Source organism: Mustelus asterias, chromosome 11 (genome assembly GCF_964213995.1).
Source record: "Mustelus asterias chromosome 11, sMusAst1.hap1.1, whole genome shotgun sequence".
In the NCBI taxonomy this organism is placed as follows: Eukaryota; Metazoa; Chordata; class Chondrichthyes; order Carcharhiniformes; family Triakidae; genus Mustelus; species Mustelus asterias.
The window spans coordinates 22127076-22147300 of NC_135811.1; the positions used below are offsets into that span (position 1 = coordinate 22127076).

A 20225-nucleotide genomic window follows, 5' to 3' on the forward strand; every position below is an offset into this window, starting at 1 on the left:
ATTTATCCATTGCGTTATTCACCAGTGCAAACTGGACGCACAAGGAAGTAGAACAAAGCGCTCTGTAGATGGAAGAATGGATTTTATTGCCATTCTCTCAAATTGCCAAATTCAGAGGATTTCAATCGCAATTGTAGCCTCCACCTTCCAGCCAGTAGGCGACGATTAAAATGCTGGAAAATTTCAGCAGGTCTGACAGCATCTGTGGAGAGAGAATAAAGCTAACGTTTCCAGTCTAGATCCACACTCAAAACATTGGCTCTATTCTCTCCCACCAGATGCTGTCAGACCTGCTGAGATTTTCCAGCACTCTCTGTTTCTGTTGGCGATGGTTTACTGTTACACATGCCTCCGGTATAATCATTTCCTTAACTTTTAATCTTTCATACCTCTTCGCAATGTGCTCAGTATGAAACAATCGATCTCTCCATATCTATCTGATCACCAGCTGAACAATAGTTTTGAACCTTTTTTTCACGTGTAAATCCTCCAATAAGCTCCTTGCCAAACGGAAATGAGAAACAATCATTTAACTCGGTACATCATCCAGTAACTAAAATGTCACGTATTCGTTTCAAAGCGAGGAAGATGAAGAGGCTGGAGGGCGGCGGGGTGGGGGGGGAGGGGAAGGATCGTTGGCGGGAGGCGGGGGAGGGGGTTTGGAAATAAACGGTGCGTAAGAAAGTACTGTAAGTGGCTGAATGCGAGTTCGGAGTTGAGGGAAGCTGCAGGCGTTTCTTTGAAAGCAGGCTGCTGCTGGTGTGAGCGTGCTGGATACATCACACACATTAAGACAAGGCTTAGCAGTGGGGGCTGAACAAGGTACTGAACTGATGGATCGCTTGGATGTCTGCTAACACTTTCAGGCTTTATTGCTGGATGGCCTGATACTGTGGGGGCGAGGGTTTCTTATTTGTATAATACTGCATGTGAATTTTTTTTTTTAAAAAAGGTTTACAGATCGCGCTCGCAAGAAAATCTCTCCAATCGTTCAACTGCTGTGACTAAAAGTGAGGGCAAAGCTTGGCTCGCCAGTTAAAGGGGTCAGTGCCCAAAACTAAATGGATCTGAACTGGAATAATTTGCATCGTTGGTCCGTACAGCACGCTGGAGTGTCAAAGTGCTGAATCTACTTAATGAAACAAAGCTGTTCATATCTGGTGCGCTGAGAGAGCTGAGCCGCAATGATTTCCACAGCCTTGTACTTCGTTCTGCCCGTTATAGGTAAGATACACAATACATTCCATCCACCTTTCAACAATACTCCACTCTCATAAACTTAACAGAGAAGTATGCTTCGTCTTGGAGGCCTTTTTGATACGTTAACAACCTCCTTTCAAATGATCAGCCCAACAAAAGACGTTTTAGCTCTGACGGTTGATTAAACTGTTTAATTTGGTTCCACGTGAATCATACTCGTAATGTTTTATTGTGTAATATTTAAACGTCAAATTCGACATTTCCTTAGGAAAAAAATACATTGAAGTGTTCGTGGTGTACACAAAATGTTAATTTAATATCTTCCTTCATATCACTTCAACCAGCATTGAAATGTATTTAAAGATTGATAATTCCCTTTGGAACATTATCCTACGTTAGATAACTATTGGAAATGCTTTGGATGTGGTTAATTGTCTGCAATGTTGTTTGGGAGGCGGGGGGGGGGGGGTGCTTATCGGTTCACTATTATTATTTATGAAGATCATGAAACCTTTTGGACTAATATGTGCTTATTATTGTCTCGTGTGTTTCCCCGTCTCCAGATGCGGTAGTTAAGACTGCAGGTGGGAATTTTGTCCCTACCCTTAACCGCGTTGACTGCGTAAAGGCCAATGAACTGTGTACCGGTGACCTGGCCTGCAGCAGTAAGTATCGGACCCTGAGGCAATGCCTGGCCGGTAGTGCTAGCATGGTCACCGGACCTGAAGCCAAGAACGAGTGTATCAGCGCCATGGAGGTGGTCCAACAGAGCCCGCTGTACAACTGCAGGTGTAAGCGGGGCATGAAGAACGAGAAGCGATGTCTCCGAATATATTGGAGTATCCACCAAAGTTTCATGCATGGTACGGCAGATAGTTTCAAAGCTCCTTTTAAAATAAATCATGTAAAAAGCTACTTCTAAAGATTAAAAAAATACAATGTAACTCAACACACTGTGATTGTACCTCCCTCAGGGTTTACAATTACAGGTCATGATCTGGTCGGTTCTCCTTACGAGCCACTGAACAATAGGCTTTCAGACATATTCAGGGCAGCATCCATCATTTCAGGTAAGAAGTTTTAGAGTTGCATGTTGCTTTCATTGTGTTCATATAATAAAACAACTAAACACCACGTTTAAATGACATCAACGCACTAAGACCCACTTTTCCTGTACACTCCAGATTTATATGTTGCTTTGTGAATTATTCACAATGTAGCGCCTGGATTAGAGCCTTCGCAGTATCTTTCTTCCACCAATCAATCCGACACAACTTTCCAGCTCAAATCTGCATTGCCGCTACACTTGAAGTAGCATCAAGAATGAAGCATAGCAACATTTTAAAGAATCTGAAATATCAGTGAAATGTAAAGCAGATGTGTCTTAAAACCGGGTTATTTTCAAAGTAGAGTTTCGACGGTGCTCCCAGTTTGATCGGGGCATTGTGCAGCACACCCATTCTGGAATATCGTAGGGTGGAGAGCGCAGAGGGGCAGATCACTGACCTTCGTTACATTCGGCTATTAAAACCGATCTATAATTCCCCCTTTTCTAATGGATCTACCTCTGCAACAAAAAAATGAAATGAGCAAGCCTGCTTATGGTTAGTTGTTGTTCAACCAAATTTAATCGCGCGAACCTATGTCCTGTTTTGAAAGGGGGAAATGGGCTTTTCCTCAAGTGTTCATCCCTAATCTCGGGAATGTTCGGTTTCTGTCTGTAGATGGCAGTCTTACACCCTCGTAGAGGTTTTGTTCCGTCACTGAAAATCTGATAAAGCCCTTTCAGTTATCTGCCAGGTACATTACAAAGGTTTGGCGAGAGTTCGTGTCAAATGTCTGGGCACGTCAGAGCGGGTATTCTCAGTAATGAGAGGCAATGTGACTCCCCTTTGCTTCTATTTCACCTGCCTCACTATTACATTTACTTGTTCTGTCTGTGCATTTGTCATCTAGACTGGTAGGACTCGCCCACAAACGTAATGCACGGAGTTTACTAAATTAATTCAAGTAGTGCTGCCTATAAGGGGTAATGCTCTTCAGAGATTTGCTTCAAATCAATTTTTTTACCTTTCTAGATGCAACAGGAAATCTAGTCGAAATTAATTCTGAAAAAATAATTTACACTGGTCCAATGCCGCTCAGGAAATCTCTGCATCTTTTATTAAATCCATAATTTAATAAATTCTTCATATATTTCCAGACAAGAAAATCATAGCATCTGGAACAGAGAAAAATAAAACTACATTAAGTTCTATTTTCTCTCGAGATTTTACAGGGACTTGGAGCTCTGAAGAATTAAATATTGTACGTTGGCAAGAGCAAAAATATATCATTCCATGTAGCAGGAAGCAAATAGAATTTTTCAGAAAAATAATAAAATGTCAGATATTGATGAAAAAGTGGAGAGTGTGTAAGCACAGATTGCTGAATTGGAAAATTGAAAGCAAAAGAGTTGGGAGTAAATGAATTTATCGGTAAACTCATTTGATAATGGCAAATGTTGCCACAGTTCCAAGGAATACTGTCTTTTTATTTCTGCTTTTAATAAAAAAAATGGTATGCAACTGGAAGTTTCATGCACCATTTAGCAGAAATATATATCTGGAAATGGGTTGGCAACCCTGCTGCGTTGATGGCAGCTTTACCATTATGGGCAGTTATCAGGAACAGCAGCAACCATACAGTTTTAAACTGGGTTAGGATTAGCACTAAAAGCAGGCATGTTTCAGTGATAAGGAAAGCAGCAGACTATTTTAGAAGTTGCGGGGGCAGCTTTGTTTCAACATTCGGATTAAACTTGATGATACATTGCTTTAGAGTTAGCAGAAATTGTAACTGTGTGTAAGAATAGGGTTGACAATAATGGCAACTGCCTTGCCTTTTGGGCAGTGCAGCTGATGTAGTGCCTGTGTATCTTCGAGCAATGCACAGTCACCTGATCATGGCACCACGTGGTCAGGGTTAGCAACTATATTAATAAAACAGTGCTTGGATTCCAGCGTGACAAGTCACGGATTCTCATAATTGTATCATTCATAATTTATGCTTTGGTTCCATTCATTGTTTAAATTTTCTAAGACAGCACGACTATGCAATATACTCTACATTTTTTAGGTGCATTTTTTAATAACCATAAAATAAAAGAACAACAAATCTGTTGATTAATTAAAAATAACTGCAGTTACCAGTGTCACTATTTTGTGTAAGTCTAAATAGCCTTGCTTCATGAAAGGCACTTATAAATGCCTTTGTTAGCTCCAGACTCATCTCTCCTGGTCAGTCTTCCTCCTCTGTAAACTTAAACTCAGCCAAAACTATGCAGCCTTTATGCTAACTTACACCAAGGGTGGAATTTAATATCGACAATGGGAGTCTCACCTGTTAGCTGGAGAGCTAACAAGAGCCCAGCGTCACCCTTTTTAGGGAAATCCTGCCATATTAAGTGCCAATCAGGCACCAAAAGAACAAAGAGAACAAAGAACAAAGAAAATTACAGCACAGGAACAGGCCCTTCGGCCCTCTAAACCTGCACCGACCATGCTGTCTGTCTGAACTAAAACCCTCTACTGTTCCCTCTACTGGATTATATCCCTCTATTCCCATCCTATTCATGTATTTGTCCAGTTGCCCCTTAAAGTCACTATCATCTCTAAAAAAAAACCTAACTGGGCAACATCAAGCATTTCTTTGGTGCAGAAGCCCTGTCCACTGAGGGCTGCTGGCCAATTAGAGGCCAGCAGTTTTTCAGTGCCTGGCTGTGGCACTGCAGGAACAGTGGTTGCTGCCGGCAATAGACCCACCCGAGACCCAGGATTGTCTCAGGACCCAGGCCATTGGTGAGTGATGGCAGGAGGGAGATCTTGATGTGGTTGTCACAATGGTCAGCAGCAAGGCGGAGGGCGGGGGGGGGGGGGGTGGTGGGGGGGGGGCGGTGACACTCAGCCAATCAACCCAACCCCACATCTTTGGAGTGTGGGTGGTAGCCAGACCCGGAGGAAACCCACAAAGACACGGGAGAATGTTCAAACTCCACACAGAGACTCACCTGAAGTCGGAATTGAACCCGGGTCCCTGGCGCTGTGAGGCAGCAGTGCTAACCACTGTGCCACGTGCCAACCACTGTGCCACGTGCCACCGAGTCTTAAGTAATCATTAATCACAACTTAAGGGCTTTGATTGGTGCAGGCTAGATGCCATTCATGAACCTTCCCAACACGGACTTAATAAGGCAGATGTGGAAAAGGCCAAGGTCCCCTTCTGCCACATGCAAGCTCCAGCTCTAATGAAGGGTCATCCTGACTCAAAACATTGGCTCCATTCTCCACAGATGCTGTCAGAGCTGCTGAGATTTTCCAGCATTTTCTGTTTTTGTTTCAGATTCCAGCATCTGCAGTATTTTGCCTTTACATTTTTTATATCTATGGCTCAGCGTACTGATCCATGAAGGAGATGGACCAAAGTGTCCACTTTAAAAGTGTAGGGCTAGTATGCTAACTGTTATGGACAGAAGGGGGTTTAAGTTATACAGTCCTGATTTCTCCTCTCACCACCCATCTGTAAGGTGTTTTTGATTTGCTTCCTCCTTGATAAGCGGTTGTGTATTTCCCAATCCTTTGGTTTTGGGGTGATCCAATTTCCATAAATAATCCCACAGTGAACTCATGATATATATTTTATTTTATTTATTAGTCACAAGTAGGCTTATATTAACACTGCAGTGAAGTTGGGGCAGCACGGTGGCTAGCAGTGCTGCCTCACAGTGCCAGGGACCTGGGTTCAATTCCAACTTCGGGTGAGTCTCTGTATGGAGTTTGCCTATTCTCCCCGTGTCTGCGTGGGTTTCCTCTGGGTGCTCTGGTTTCCTCCCACGGTCCAAAGATGTGCGTGTTAGGTTGATTGGCCATGCTAAATTGCCCCTTAGTGTGTCAGGGGGATTAGGAGGGTTACAGTAATAGGACCAGGGGGGACACTGTTGTCAGTACAGGCTCGATGAGCCAAATAGCCTCCTTCTGCACTGTAGATTCTATGATTCTAAGTTACTGTGAAAATCCCCTAATTGCCACACTCCAGCACCTGTTCAGGTACATTGAGGGAGAATTTAGCATCGCCAATGCACCTAACCAGCACGGCTTTCAGACTGTGGGAAGAAACCGGAGCACCCGGAGGAAATCCACGCAGACACGGGAGAACGTGCAGACTCCAGACAGACAGTGACCCAAGCCAGAAATCGAACCCAAGTCCCTGGCGCTGTGAGGCAGCAGTGCTAACCACTATGCCACCCATGATAGAATGAACTTAGAGAGTCAGTTTATTTGCACAAACTCAAACACTGGAGGATGGTAGCAATATTGCCTCCTATTCACTTAAAATAAAAGAAAGGGATAGAGAAAAAAATATGTACAGGGCAAAGACAACGAAATTCCACATGTGTCCAGAGTCCAGAATCAAAGTCCAACAGTATATTCCTTCAGAGAGCTTGGCAGGTTGAACTGTTGCTGGATAATTCATTTTTCCAGTAGAGTTAACTTTCACATTGAGATAGACACATGGAGATGAATCAATCTTTTAGGCGCTATTACATAAGTTCCAAAAACAATGTAGATGGAGTCAGGCATTCAAATATTAACAGAGCCTCTTTTCTCTGTTGCTGCTTGGTAGATGGAAAGATGACAGGTTGAGCTTTGCAGCTGCACAGGGCAATATTAACTGTTCCATCATGGGGGGGGCGGGTCGGGGGGAACATGTCATATGGCTCCCACTGCTCTCCTTTGGCTTTGGTGAAGGTCTATATCTCTTTGCCTGGGTTCCTGAGATTGTTACTGTTCCAACCATCGAGTCTTAATTGGAGGTTGCAGGGTCCTTTATCCAAGCAGATGACTTGGCTCCAGTTGGCTAGGCCTGGCCAATGAAATATAGTTGGCCTTTTTATAACATCTTTGAATTTGGTCTCTGCAGCCGACAGAGGCCTTTAGTTTCTCTTCAGAGATAATGAGGCACACGTTTATGTGACACTGCCAAATAGCTCTTATTGTTCAAGAGGCGCAGCCAGACATTAGTTATTTTAAAAGATCATTGTCCAGTTTTAAAATTATAGAAATGAGCCACGGTATATATGTATATTATATATTTCCAAAAATATAGAGTGTGAGCTCTTTTAGCCCCATTACACAACACAGAAGTGACCCAGTCCACTTCTGTGCATATTTTTAATTGAAATTTTGAGCTCCTGTAATTATTTTTGCTTCAAGTATTATCTCTGCATTCAACGGAATTCATGCAATATACTGAATACATCTCCTAGGCCAACTGTGATTGAGTTGGTGAGCAATCTGCACTGAATCCTCTGCTCGAAGAGAATGGTGGTCCAGCGAAGGTAGACCAGTATTTTCTCTTTGGAAGCATGAGAGATTCGCTCAGCATCTCCAAGTAACAAGGTACTTATTAGGAACTGAGAATATGTGCTAGAGAAACTAAAAGGTCTGAAAATTGATAAATCTCCGGGCCCAGATGGGCTACATCCTAGAGTTCTAAAGGAGATAGCTGAAGAAATAGTGGAGGCGTTAGTTATGATCTTTCAAAAGTCACTGGAGTCAGGGAAAGTCCCAGAGGATTGGAAAATCGCTGTTGTAACCCCACTGTTCAAGAAGGGAACAAGAAAAAAGATGGAAAATTATAGGCCAATTAGCCTAACCTCAGTTGTTGGCAAAATTCTAGAATCCATCGTTAAGGATGAGATTTCTAAATTCTTGGAAGTGCAGGGTCGGATTAGGACAAGTCAGCATGGATTTAGTAAGGGGAGGTCGTGCCTGACAAACCTGTTAGAGTTCTTTGAAGAGATAACAAATAGGTTAGACCAAGGAGAGCCAATGGATGTTATCTATCTTGACTTCCAAAAGGCCTTTGACAAGGTGCCTCACGGGAGACTGCTGAGTAAAATAAGAGCCCATGGTATTCGAGGCAAGGTACTAACATGGATTGACGATTGGCTGTCAGACAGAAGGCAGAGAGTTGGGATAAAAGGTTCTTTCTCAGAATGGCAACCGGTGACAAGTGGTGTCCCGCAGGGTTCAGTGTTGGGGCCACAGCTGTTCTCTTTATATATTAACGATCTAGATGACGGGACTGGGGGCATTCTGGCCAAGTTTGCCGATGATACAAAGATAGGTGGAGGGGCAGGTAGTATTGAGGAGGTGGGGAGGCTGCAGAAAGATTTAGACAGTTTAGGAGAGTGGTCCAAGAAGTGGCTGATGAAATTCAACGTGGGCAAGTGCGAGGTCTTGCACTTTGGAAAAAAGAATAGAGGCATGGACTATTTTCTAAACGGTGACAAAATTCATAATGCAAAGGGACTTGGGAGTCCTAGTCCAGGATTCTCTAAAGGTAAACTTGCAGGTTGAGTCTGTAATTAAGAAAGCAAATGTAATGTTGTCATTTATCTCAAGAGGCTTGAAATACAAAAGCAGGGATGTACTTCTGAGGCTTTATAAAGCACTGGTTAGGCCCCATTTGGAGTACTGTGAGCAATTTTGGGCCCCACACCTCAGGAAGGACATACTGGCACTGGAGCGGGTCCAGTGGAGATTCACACGGATGATCCCAGGAATGGTAGGCCTGACATACGATGAATGTCTGAGGATCGTGGGATTATATTCATTGGAGTTTAGGAGGTTGAGGGGAGATCTAATAGAAACTTACAAGATAATGAACGGCTTAGATAGGATGGACGTAGGGAAGTTGTTTCCATTAGCAGGGGAGACTAGGACGCGGGGGCACAGCCTTAGAATAAAAGGGAGTCACTTTAGAACAGAGATGAGGAGAAATTTCTTCAGCCAGAGGGTGGTAGGTCTGTGGAATTCATTGCCACAGAGGGCTGTGGAGGCCGAGACGTTGAGCGTCTTCAAGACAGAAATTGATAAATTCTTGATTTCTCGAGGAATTAAGGGCTATGGGGAGAGAGCGGGTAAATGGAGTTGAAATCAACCATGATTGAATGGTGGAGTGGACTTGATGGGCCGAATGGCCTTACTTCCGCTCCTATGTCTTATGGTCTTATGGTCTAATATGTAGGATTATAGTTGTACATCCTCTCCCATCTGTTCATTGTGCTTTGCAATAACATTCTAAAATACTGCCACTATTATTATCATGAATATGTCAGTATCTGGTAACCTTGTCATTGCAAGTACTGACTCTATTTTACCATTTTCATTCTAAGTGCTGGGAGGACTTTTAGACCCGTTTTCAGGAGCTCCCATACGCACTCTGCCTGAAAAAACATCAGAAATTCTGAATCACGCTGCAGAAGCCTGTGGCGGAGCTTAATGCGCCCAAAATCTTGCAGCTCTGATCAACGCCTCCAATTGTGCATGCGCAGAAAAAAAAGGATTGAATGTGGTTTCCTTGCCACATCGCTCCCGGGCCGGATAATACCTCCCCCTGGTCCCCACAGACATTGGCCCACCCCCACAACATTACTGACCTCCTTATCCCCCCTCCCCCTCCGCCACCCAGACCGATCATGGGCCCCTCACTTCCCTCCCCCTCACTGATCACACGCAGAGTGGCAGCAGACCCCCCTTCCCCTCATTGATCATAGGCAGAGTGTCTGCAGACTGCCCCTTTCCCTTCACTGATCACAGGCAGAGTGGAGGCGGACCCCCCTTCCTCCTCACTGATCACAGACAGACTGGCAGCGGACCCCCCTTCTCCTCACTGATCATAGGCAGAATGGAGGTGGACCCCCCTTCCCCCTCACTGATCACAGGCAGAGTGGCAGCAGAACTCCCCTTCCCCTTACTGATCATAGGCAGAGTGGAGGCGGAACCCCTTCCCCCTCACTGATTATAGGCAGAGTGGCAGTGGACCCCCCAACCCCAGATCCCATGCAGAGAGCCATTGGATGCTTGGCACTTACTTCCTCACTGGCTGGAGTGCCCGAATCAGACTTTTGTAGAGCATGTCTGTTTCGCGCTGAAACTGGATGGGCGAACGCGGTGGTAAAGGGGGAAGTGCCAGTAAGGTTGGGTGTGCAGCCTGTAAAGTCAATTTAAATGCATGCAAATGCATTTAAATGACCGTCACGCCTATTTCGGGGTGTTTTCGATCGTGGCCATTTTCGGGCCTTGGTAAAGGGGAAACCATCATGGAGGCGGGTGCAGATCGCACTAGTCACCTCACACCCGACTTTACCAAGTTTGCGCGCCCGAAAATGGGCGCAACTTGATAGTAAAATCGGGCCTTATGTTTCATTGGCTCCATGTATGAATAATATAACTTCTGTGAAAATTAGTGAGTTTTTTTTGCAAAATCATTTACATTGTTCAGGTCTATTTCTCTTCACTTTGATTGTTATAAGTAGCATATCAAATCTTGTGCTGCTAACAACCGAACAACCACACCATGACATGGTATCAACAGCATGATGATGATTTCCTGACAGCTTGGCTGATATTGGGCGATTATTCAGATGTATACAGTTCTGTAGTTGTTCAAAATTAAAATGACCCACTGTCCACATGAAAATAAAAATCAGTGAATGAATCAAGAGCTGTGTGTGCATAGTGTTTCTCAGTGGCAGTGGGGCGGCACAGTGGTTAGCACTGCTGCATCACAGCACCAGGGACCCTGGTTCGATTCCCAGCTTGGGTCACTGTCTGTGTGGAGTTTGCATGTTCTCCCCGTGTCTGCGTGGGTTTTCTCCAGGTGCTCCAATTTCCTCCCACAGTCCAAAAGACATGCTGGTTCGGTGCATTGACCTGAGCAGGTACCGGAGTGTGGCGGCTAGAGGAATTTCACAGTAATTTCATTGCAGTGTTAATGTAAGCCTTACTTGTGACTAGTAAATATGCTTCACTTTACTTTAAATAGTAATTTACAACAATTTAATTTGTTCTTAAAAAAACAGAGAAATCTTAATGGGGATAGGTTCCAATTTAAATGATAAGAAGTTGATTTATATTTGTGCCTAGTCTTTTGGACGTGGTATAGTTTCTCTTCCTTTATGTTAAAAAGCATGGAGTTCGCTACTCATAAATTCCTTCATGCTCTTTGTGACGCACACTTTTAAGTTGCTGTTCTGATATAAAAGGATTTGGGTGAGGGTGCCAGAGGTCAGTTTGTACACAATCTTTGTGCAGTTTTGTGATATGATCTGTGAATAATTCAGGAGCTCCTTTCCAAGCAAATCATTTCATGCCTATTAAATTACTTCACCCTTATCCACCTAATTATGGAGGTGTGAGATGAAATGAACATTATAGTATTGTTGGCATTTACTCATCAAAGTTTTGATTTGTAATATTCTGTTACTTTATATTTCATTGAATTATAACTTTGGTCTCTGTTTAGTCATAGGATTAGGCATTAGTTACTACTTTTTTCCACCATTTGTTAATTACATAAATTGCAGGGTTTTAGAAATAATCCGACTGGAGCATCCTATTTCATATTACTGTCATTTTTACTCCATCAATTACTATATTAAAATATGTATACCCATTCACTTCTGTTCTAATTGTGAATGAGGAGTACTCAAATATGTCACTTGTAGATCAGATCATAAAATGTTATGGTTATGAAAAAAAAAGACTTGTGATTATATAAATGGAGTATTTCTGCTTTGGCATTCTCGGCACATATTGGGAGCACATAGTACATCCTCAGCTCATGATATTCTGTCCATTAATTTTAATGAACAGAAAATTGCAGACTGGGAGAACAAACTTTCCTGATACGTATTCCTAGCATGTGTTGAGAACAAAGCAGAAAATCTCCCCTAATGGTATCTTATATTCAAAAGCATTTTGTAGGCAATTGATTACAGTGACTATAGGAAAGAAATTGCAATACGAGCCCTAATTTAAATTCCGCAAGTGAGTGGGTTTGGAATGGGTTAAAAATCAGGTACTATATGTCCGATCAAGCAATTTAGATTTGCTTTGGACGGTGCCAAGAGTAGAATTTTGGCCAGTGCAGTTCACTGCTCTTCAATTATTAGTGTGAGCTCTTCAATAGTTAATTCAGGTGGCAGTACCTTCAGATACTTTATACTCCCTCAGTACTGCAGTGAGGTCGTGTTTAATCCAGAAGGGGGTTTGAACCACAGCCTTCCAATTCAGAAGCAAGAGTTCAACAATTGAACTAAGCTATTATGTAAACAATCCTAGACTAGTACTTTTTTTCCATAGTAATTCATCACTCATAACTCACCTGAACTTTATTATTTTAACTGCTCAGTTTCCATGATAGAGCTGATAGTTGTTGTATAAGGATCTGACACATACAGGGTTTATGTGGGACTGAGAACAGTACTACCCAGCCCCACATCCAGGGTCAGCGTGCTGTTGGACAGAGCCGCATGCAGACCCAAGCATGGAGACAGCCCCTAGCTTTTACCTTTTACTATGTTTGTAAATAGGCATAATAGTCAATAAAGACTTACTTTTAACCCTAGTATGACTACAAAGACTTCTTCAGACCTATAACCAAAACCCGACATATTGGTAGTAGCTGAGAGATAAAAGCGTAGAACCTCACTAAAATACAGAGCCAAGCGAAATGCTGGAAGACTGCAAAAAATTCAACAAAGCATTCTGGCCTGAAGAGCAACTACAGAAGCAGAGGCGCAGAGGAAAATGGCAGGAAAAAGTTCCAGAGAAAGACCTGGAAGCTGAAGGCAGAGATTTTCAAAACTGGATGCAAACAGCGACTGTTGGCAACTCCCTCTTGACACAGAGTCCAGGTTTCTGACAACATTTATCACCCATTTTGTCAGATTCTGCTTCAACTGCTTGCTGTTTAGAATCACATCAATGCCAGAAATATTTCAATGTACAATGTTTCCATTTTGCAGAGACTTCAGCAGGTCATTTGTCACATGGATAATGTATTGTTTCATGGTGCAACATTGAATAAACAAGACAAGAGACTGGTAGCAATCTGAGAGCGCCTGTAGGAAGCAGGGCTGCCATTGAATGACAAATGCAAGTTTTCCAAAACATTAATTAAATTCCTGGGTCACATCATCGGTGATAAAGGCAACAGGACAGACCCACAAAGAAACAGTTCACAACACCATCCTCAATTCAAGACCTGCCAGCAATCACAAGTAAACTCCAACAGATTCACTAGGAACAGATGTGCGATGAGTATACCCACATCCATATATACTACCAAGAAAGATGACCTAGTTCAAATGACAAAAACACTTCACGATTATAGAAGACATCATGGTCTACGATGAACGGCTGGTCATCCCAGTTTCCTTGAAGGCAGAGAACCTGGGCATCACCAAGGGCAGAGCAAGGGCTCAATATGCTGTCTTGTGGCCAGGAATTTCCAAGATGATTGAAAACATCATTGCAAATTGCCGGTCTGTGTGTTGCACTAACAGGATCAGGATGGTGTTGGGAAGTTGCTGATAGCCTTGTTTTTTTTTGTGGGTTTGCCGTCATGTCTTTATCACTGACAATGTCGCCCAGGAATTGAATGGACCAAAGAGAGCCCCTTACCCTCACACAGTTCACTAACAGGTCACGGGAAAGGCTGGGTTTTGAGCTGTTCATCTTCAACAGAAAATCGTGCCTTATCATGATGGACTACTTCTCCAGATGGATTGAGGTGAAGCAACTATATACAAGTACCACATAGGCAGTAATTAAAGAACAAATTACATTTGTGAGCCATGGCATCCCATATGAAATGTCCGATAACGGGCGGTTTCCAATGAATACTTGGCCACCACATCCAATTCCAACCACCATACCAGCTCCCCAGGATATCCACAATCAAATGGGAAGACTGAAAGAAGATCTGTACAGTAAAAGCTATTCCCCTCAGCACTGCTCATACATAGGTCAACTTCTTTACAGTACAACCTGTCACCATCCGAACGTGTGATGGACAGGAAACTCCACACACTACTTCCAATCCTGTCAAAAAAACCTCACACTAGGATTATGGGGATAGGGCCTGGGAAAGATTCTCTGTCAAAGAGTAGGTGCAGACACAATGAGCCAAATGGCCTCCTTCCGCACTGTCAAGATTCTATGATTACCAGTATATCCAAGCTGGAGAGCCATCCTATAAGCAAAAGCAAGTCGCCATCTACAACAGAAAGAACCACTCCAGACACTTGCCACAATTAGAGAAAGGTGACAAGGTCTGGATTAAAGACGTCAAGAGAAAAGAACTTGCAGAAAAGAATGAGGACCAACCTTGTTCCTACTGATTGACACCACAGGGGGTGCCGTCAGGAGAAACAGGAGGAGTTGCCTAACACTGTCCATCCATCCCCCCTATGCAATGGAAAGATATTGAGGAACATGCCCAGATGCTAGAACAGTCTCCAAACTTACAGAAAGAATCAGCAGCTCCTCAAACAGCAGTGTGAACAATATATGGAAGAGTTATAAGGCCTCATGACCATTTAAACCTTTGAATTGAAGGACTTGAAGGGGAGAATGGGTAGTGATAATGTAATAATGGTGATAATGTAGTAACACTGAGGACATAGTAATAACAATGTAAGACATGAAGTGAACTAATATAACATTAAATACATTGGATAAAGACTGGGGGGATGTGTAGTATAAGGACCTGGCACGTACAGGTTTAATATGAGACAGAGTATAGTACCACCCACAGTGATGTAAGGGAGTGCATGACCTGCACCCGGAGTCAGCGTGGTGTTGGGTGGAGCCCTGTGCAAACCCAAGCATGGCAATGGATCCTAGTTTGTACCCTATACTGTAAATGGTTCTAAGAGTCAATAAAGACTTGCAGTTAACATGTGTATGACTACCTATTGAACTATAATCAACAGCCTACAATAATAGTCAGACCAGCTGGAATAAAGCAGAATGTATAACATGTAGCCACTGAGCTAAATCAGCCCTTCCTCATTTTAAATATATATCCCAGAGTGCACTTTAAATTATGTAAAACAGCAGTTTCGTTTGTACTGTTAATCTGACATTAAATTCTAATCAACAGCCTTAAAGAATTTGAATGAGTGAGGCTGAATGGCCTCTTTCATTCATAGTTATCTTTGTAATTTTCATTCTGATTTTCATTGGCTGAGTTCCTTCTAAGTTAAAAAATAATCAGTGTCTTGCCTTCACATTTTGTGATAGTTCAGTGTCTTGGTAGCTTTTATTCTAATTACTGAATGATAACATGAATGATTTATGCCTTATTGGTCTATGAAAAGTTTGTACAGCTGGTCAACTATAAAACATAGATAGGCAGCTTGTAGGAGTCAGACAAGTTTCCCACCTAACCCTTTCCCAACTCTGGCTAGAGACATTAAGCAGAGAAGAAATCAGTACCCTTAGAGAGATGGAAATTTGGAGTGTGAATTAAACTGGACTTGTTATCTGATTGCCTGCCTTTCAATTTTCATGACAAGTAATAGAATTAAGGTGACCAGATAAGCTTGGACAGCCTGGCTTTTCATTAAATGTCCTGGCATCCCGGCCATTTCCTCAGAATAAGTCGAATGTTCCAGTTTTCAGCTTTCCCATTCATTCTGCAGGAGCGGAACAAGTTCAAATTGAATTTAGGTTTGTGCATGCATCCTAGATCTGCCACCCTATTCTGCAGTCGACACAGTTTGTGTCCACTCTGCCTCACAGCATGACACTACATTTCCAGATAACGTGTGGAAGACAGCTAGGGTAAAGCAGACAGAATATAGGCAGCAGGAAGGCAGGAGATGCTTGTCCAAATCCGCAGAGCGTTGTTTTCTGGGGACTTGACAGGAAATCGCCTTTGCAAAGAAGAAAAGGTTGATGGTCATCTCATTTGTTTTCGGGAGTATAATGTTACAAATAAAGAAGTTGCTGCATTGGAGGAGTTGCAAAGGGAAATCTGTTCCTGTTGTGGGGAAGCTCAGGGAGTCCCAGCTTTCATTTTTGATTACCTGGTCACCCTAAATGGAATAAAATGTGAAAACAATATAAAATAGAGAGTTTGAAAAGTAAAATGAGAGCAAAATATGTTTTCCCATCCACTGGAGTTTAAGTAAGTTAGATGCACTGCATGGCAAGATACAACAATTCAATGCTCCAAGAAAACAGTCTGTGTTCACTTCCTTTCCCACTGATTAGCATGACACAAGTGCCCAATATTGCTGCACCAATGTATTTCCTAAAATACAGAGGGTCACTGATCGCATTCATGTGTGCACCTGAAGTCCATTTTAGCTGTCAATAAGTCAGTAGGTTTGTGTGATTCAATGCTTTGATATTCAAAATTTATGGCAGACATGATTGTGGCAAGACTTCAATCGTACATTGAATCTTGAATGTGTGCCCTTGCTGAGTGATGTGTATTTATGAAATGCAATGACAGATTGCAGTGTTGTGAAAATGTGTGTCATGGGTGAACAGTAAACATGGAACAGGTAAATAGACATTTCTTTGTGCCATAATATTTTGGTCCACCAATGTAGCATACTTAGGATACCTATGCCAGATTACTTAAAAGTGTGCCACCTTTCCTATATCTCTTCCCATACCACCACTGTCCCCACCCTCGTTAAATACTGTAACTTCAATGAACCTGGTTATCACTTTCCACGAGACACGAAGGTTGGGATTTTCTGATCCTACCAACAGTGGGGATCATCCTGGACAGGATAGGAAAATTTGGAGAGTGGCCAGGTTGCTCTCCATATTTTCCCATCCCACTCCCAGTGATGCCCATTGCTGGTGGGGACAGAAACTCCTGCCCATAGACTCCACACAGGGCAATTGTCCATATTGCCAAACTCATATAGCAGTACATTCACTTCACAAGAGAAGTTATTGGACCTTGGTTGGGCCACACATACTGCAGAATTTTATCAATTTTGCACCAAGTACTGGCTCAGGTTAGAAAACCAGCGTGTAGCTCGCCGGCTGCACGGCTGGCAGTTCTCATCAGATGATCCAGCTCTTGGTACAAAGAAAGGGAAGTGTGACCCATGCCGTCATGCGGACCGGGTGAAGCGGGGCCAGAAAAATGCCGGCAACATTGGGAATCCCGAAGTCGAGAGCACCCCGATCTTCAATAACAAAGCCCCCCCCCCCCCGCCCCCGCCACCCACGTACATGGAGAATCCACCCCCCCATCCCGCAACCCCAACCCCCACAGGTCTCCCCAGGGACATGGGAAAACCCTTCCCCCACTTGTTCTGTTTTTTAAAAACCTGTTGTAAATGTCGCCAATGTGACGTCATGTCAGCAAGGGGGGGAGATCCCAATGTTGCAGGGAGGAGCGGAAATGGTGGGGTAGCCCTTTAACGATATAATCATTTATTTAAATAAGGTTCCCGAACTTTTAGGGCATTGAGGATTGAAGTGCCCTGATCTTTGTGGAGCCAGCCTTCAGGTGTTTACGTGTCATTCCTCAAGAATGACGCCACAAAATACACCCACCTTGCTTTATTTTGACAAAGTGTCAGAAGATCTGGAGAAAACACCAGGCTGTTTCTCTGGGGTGAACCACACTGGTTTTCAATCAAAACCTGACACTTTGCCATTTATTGGAAAATTCCACCCATGGATATTAATTCGCTGAATGAGTCCAGTGAGGGGTCCTTCACTTAGGAGTTAAAGTTCAGGTGGGTTCGTGCAAAAGTTGCCAAATTCGTTCAAAGTTGGTAATGACTCAGCAAGATGAGGTTGATATCAACAGACATGGTCCACTCTACAATCTATGGTAGGAATCTTCCAGAGAACCAGGCTTCAAGGAGGGTTTGACCCGAGGCACGTTTTGTTATCAGCAGGGAGTCCTACTTTCGTATTAGTGGACTGGGTGTCCTGGGAGTTCAGGAACATAACATAAGAAATTTCCAAAGGCCAAAGGAGTTTCAGTCAAGTTGATTTGCCCACCATTGAGTCAATTTCAGTTAACAATCCATTTCCATGGGTGTGATTTGCTGGTTGTGCCTGCCCTGGGACTGGAAATTACTGTTCGAGATCAACGGACCTTTAAATAGTCCGTCAAATTGCCCGCCCTCTCCACGATGATTCCAATAGTAGATGGGACTGGAAAAGACCCATACATTTCAGATCAAAATCCATGGTTCACTTTGGGAGAAAGGTGGTTGCTATTAGAACCTCTGCAGGTATAACAAGTTTTGATGGCTCTCTCTTTGTATAAGTTCAGACTGGGGAAATGGACAGTTTGAGGTTCCATTACTTCATCCTTGTGAGATTCCATAAAGATGCACTTTGAGCTTTGTCCTGTAATCAATGTTGGAAGTTCCCAGAACTGTATGTAATTTGCAAATCATGGGAATTTTAGCAGCAACGTTTTTGTTCCAGTAAAGTCCATTTTTACATAAGCAGCAAGTAAAATTGATTTACATAGCTCATGACCTCTTTCATGTCTTATGGACGTGAAACAGTAAAGACTGAAGTAAGGTTCTACTTAACTTCAGGTTCAGCGACAATAATATATTGAAGTCATTAAAGAAAGTGGTGATTCTGTATAAAATACAGGGAACCTGTAAACCATTTTATCAGCACTATCTAGTGAAATACCCTTACTGTTAAATAAGCTGTCAATGAAAACCTGTTAACAAGGAGTAGACACATAGGAAGCATAAACACTGGCCCTGATCAGTTGGGATGTTTCTTTGCTATGAACTCCATGCAATTCTATGTAATGTATGATGTACAATGAATAGCATGGGGAATATTTCCTGGTTCTAACTTTCTACCTAGTTCTCAGCTTGATAGAGCAGTTCATTGTGAATAAAGCATTTACGAATGACCCTGAGATTGGAAAAGTACCATAGAAATGGGTGCTCTTACTTTTTCCATTTACATACCAAGAAAAGTTTGTCAATGTCTTCTATTTTATTGCAATCTTATGCCCCATAATTGGTGTCAATTATACATTTTGATATTGTAGTATCAATTCATGAAAGCATTTTAAAATGTAAATGGTGAACAGCATTGGTCCCAGCACCAACACCTTTGGAACACCACTTATCGCCTTTCAATAAAGTGAGGATCTACCTTTAACCCTACCCTGCTATCTTTTTATATATTTTTTCAATTCTCCTGCTTGTTTCCTGACTCCACAGGCTCTGATCCTAGTAATGTGTATCTTATCAACAGCCTTTTAAAGCCCTTGTATATTGTATCCACAGCATTGCACTTGGCTACACTTTCTGTTTCTTCTACAAAGAATTCAATAAGGTTGACCAAGTGTGACCTTCCCTTTTAAATTTCTTTTTATATTCTTTGATCATTTCTTTCATATTTCCATTTTTCTTCCTAATAGTTTTTTGACACCTTTCCTAACCTTTTTACATTCCCATTTGTCATCCTTTCCTTTATTGTCAGTGTACTTAATTACACCATTTACTGCAGTTTTACTTATATCTTTTTCTGTAATTTTGATATGTTTATCTGTTTATCCAGCCCTAGTGTGTCATTATTGCTAATTTGTTCTTGTGTTTAGCAAATGTTTTTTTCCTGAATTCTGCTGATCATTTATACCGCAGTTGTTCTACCTGTCATTTTATTTTCCAGTCTACCTCTCTTAGTTCCATCCTCATTGCCTCATGAATTAACTCTATTTCACAATCCATTCGTTTAGTCTTTAAGAACCTAGCAAATACGAGCAGGAGACCTGTCGAACATGTACTGCCATTAAATATGATCATGGCTGATTTTGGGCTTCAACTTCACTTTCCTGCCAGCTCCCCATATCCCTTAATTCCCTGAGAAATCAATAATCTGTCGAGCTCAGCCTTATATACATTCAATAATGGTGCCTTCACAACCCTTTGACTCTTTCAGCCATTATCTTAAACTTCATCACATTGTAACCACAATTGCCTGAATGTTCCCCTACTTAAGACCCTTATCTACTCTGGTTCACTTCCCGTTCATAGATTCAGCAGGGATTCTTCCCTTGTTGGGCTTCTGACATATTGGGTGAGGATGGAGTCCTGTAAAAGCTCCATTACCTTGTCTCCTCGCAGTATTTCTTCTTGGCAATTTATTGGGAGGTGGGTTGGTTGA

At 42.5% G+C, this 20225-nt stretch overlaps 1 protein-coding gene across 1 annotated transcript in view; it reads left to right on the forward strand.

The window, feature by feature from the left end:
• Positions 1 to 781: 781 nt before the first annotated feature.
• The window catches only part of gfra1b (gdnf family receptor alpha 1b), a 196792-nt gene continuing 177348 nt past the window's right edge, over positions 782 to 20225 (forward strand). The window contains exons 1-3 of the mRNA XM_078224358.1: positions 782 to 1224; positions 1764 to 2063; positions 2175 to 2270. Coding sequence (XP_078080484.1) covers positions 1185 to 1224; positions 1764 to 2063; positions 2175 to 2270 — 436 coding nt within the window. The 5' untranslated portion in view covers positions 782 to 1184. The remainder of the gene's footprint in view (positions 1225 to 1763; positions 2064 to 2174; positions 2271 to 20225) is intronic.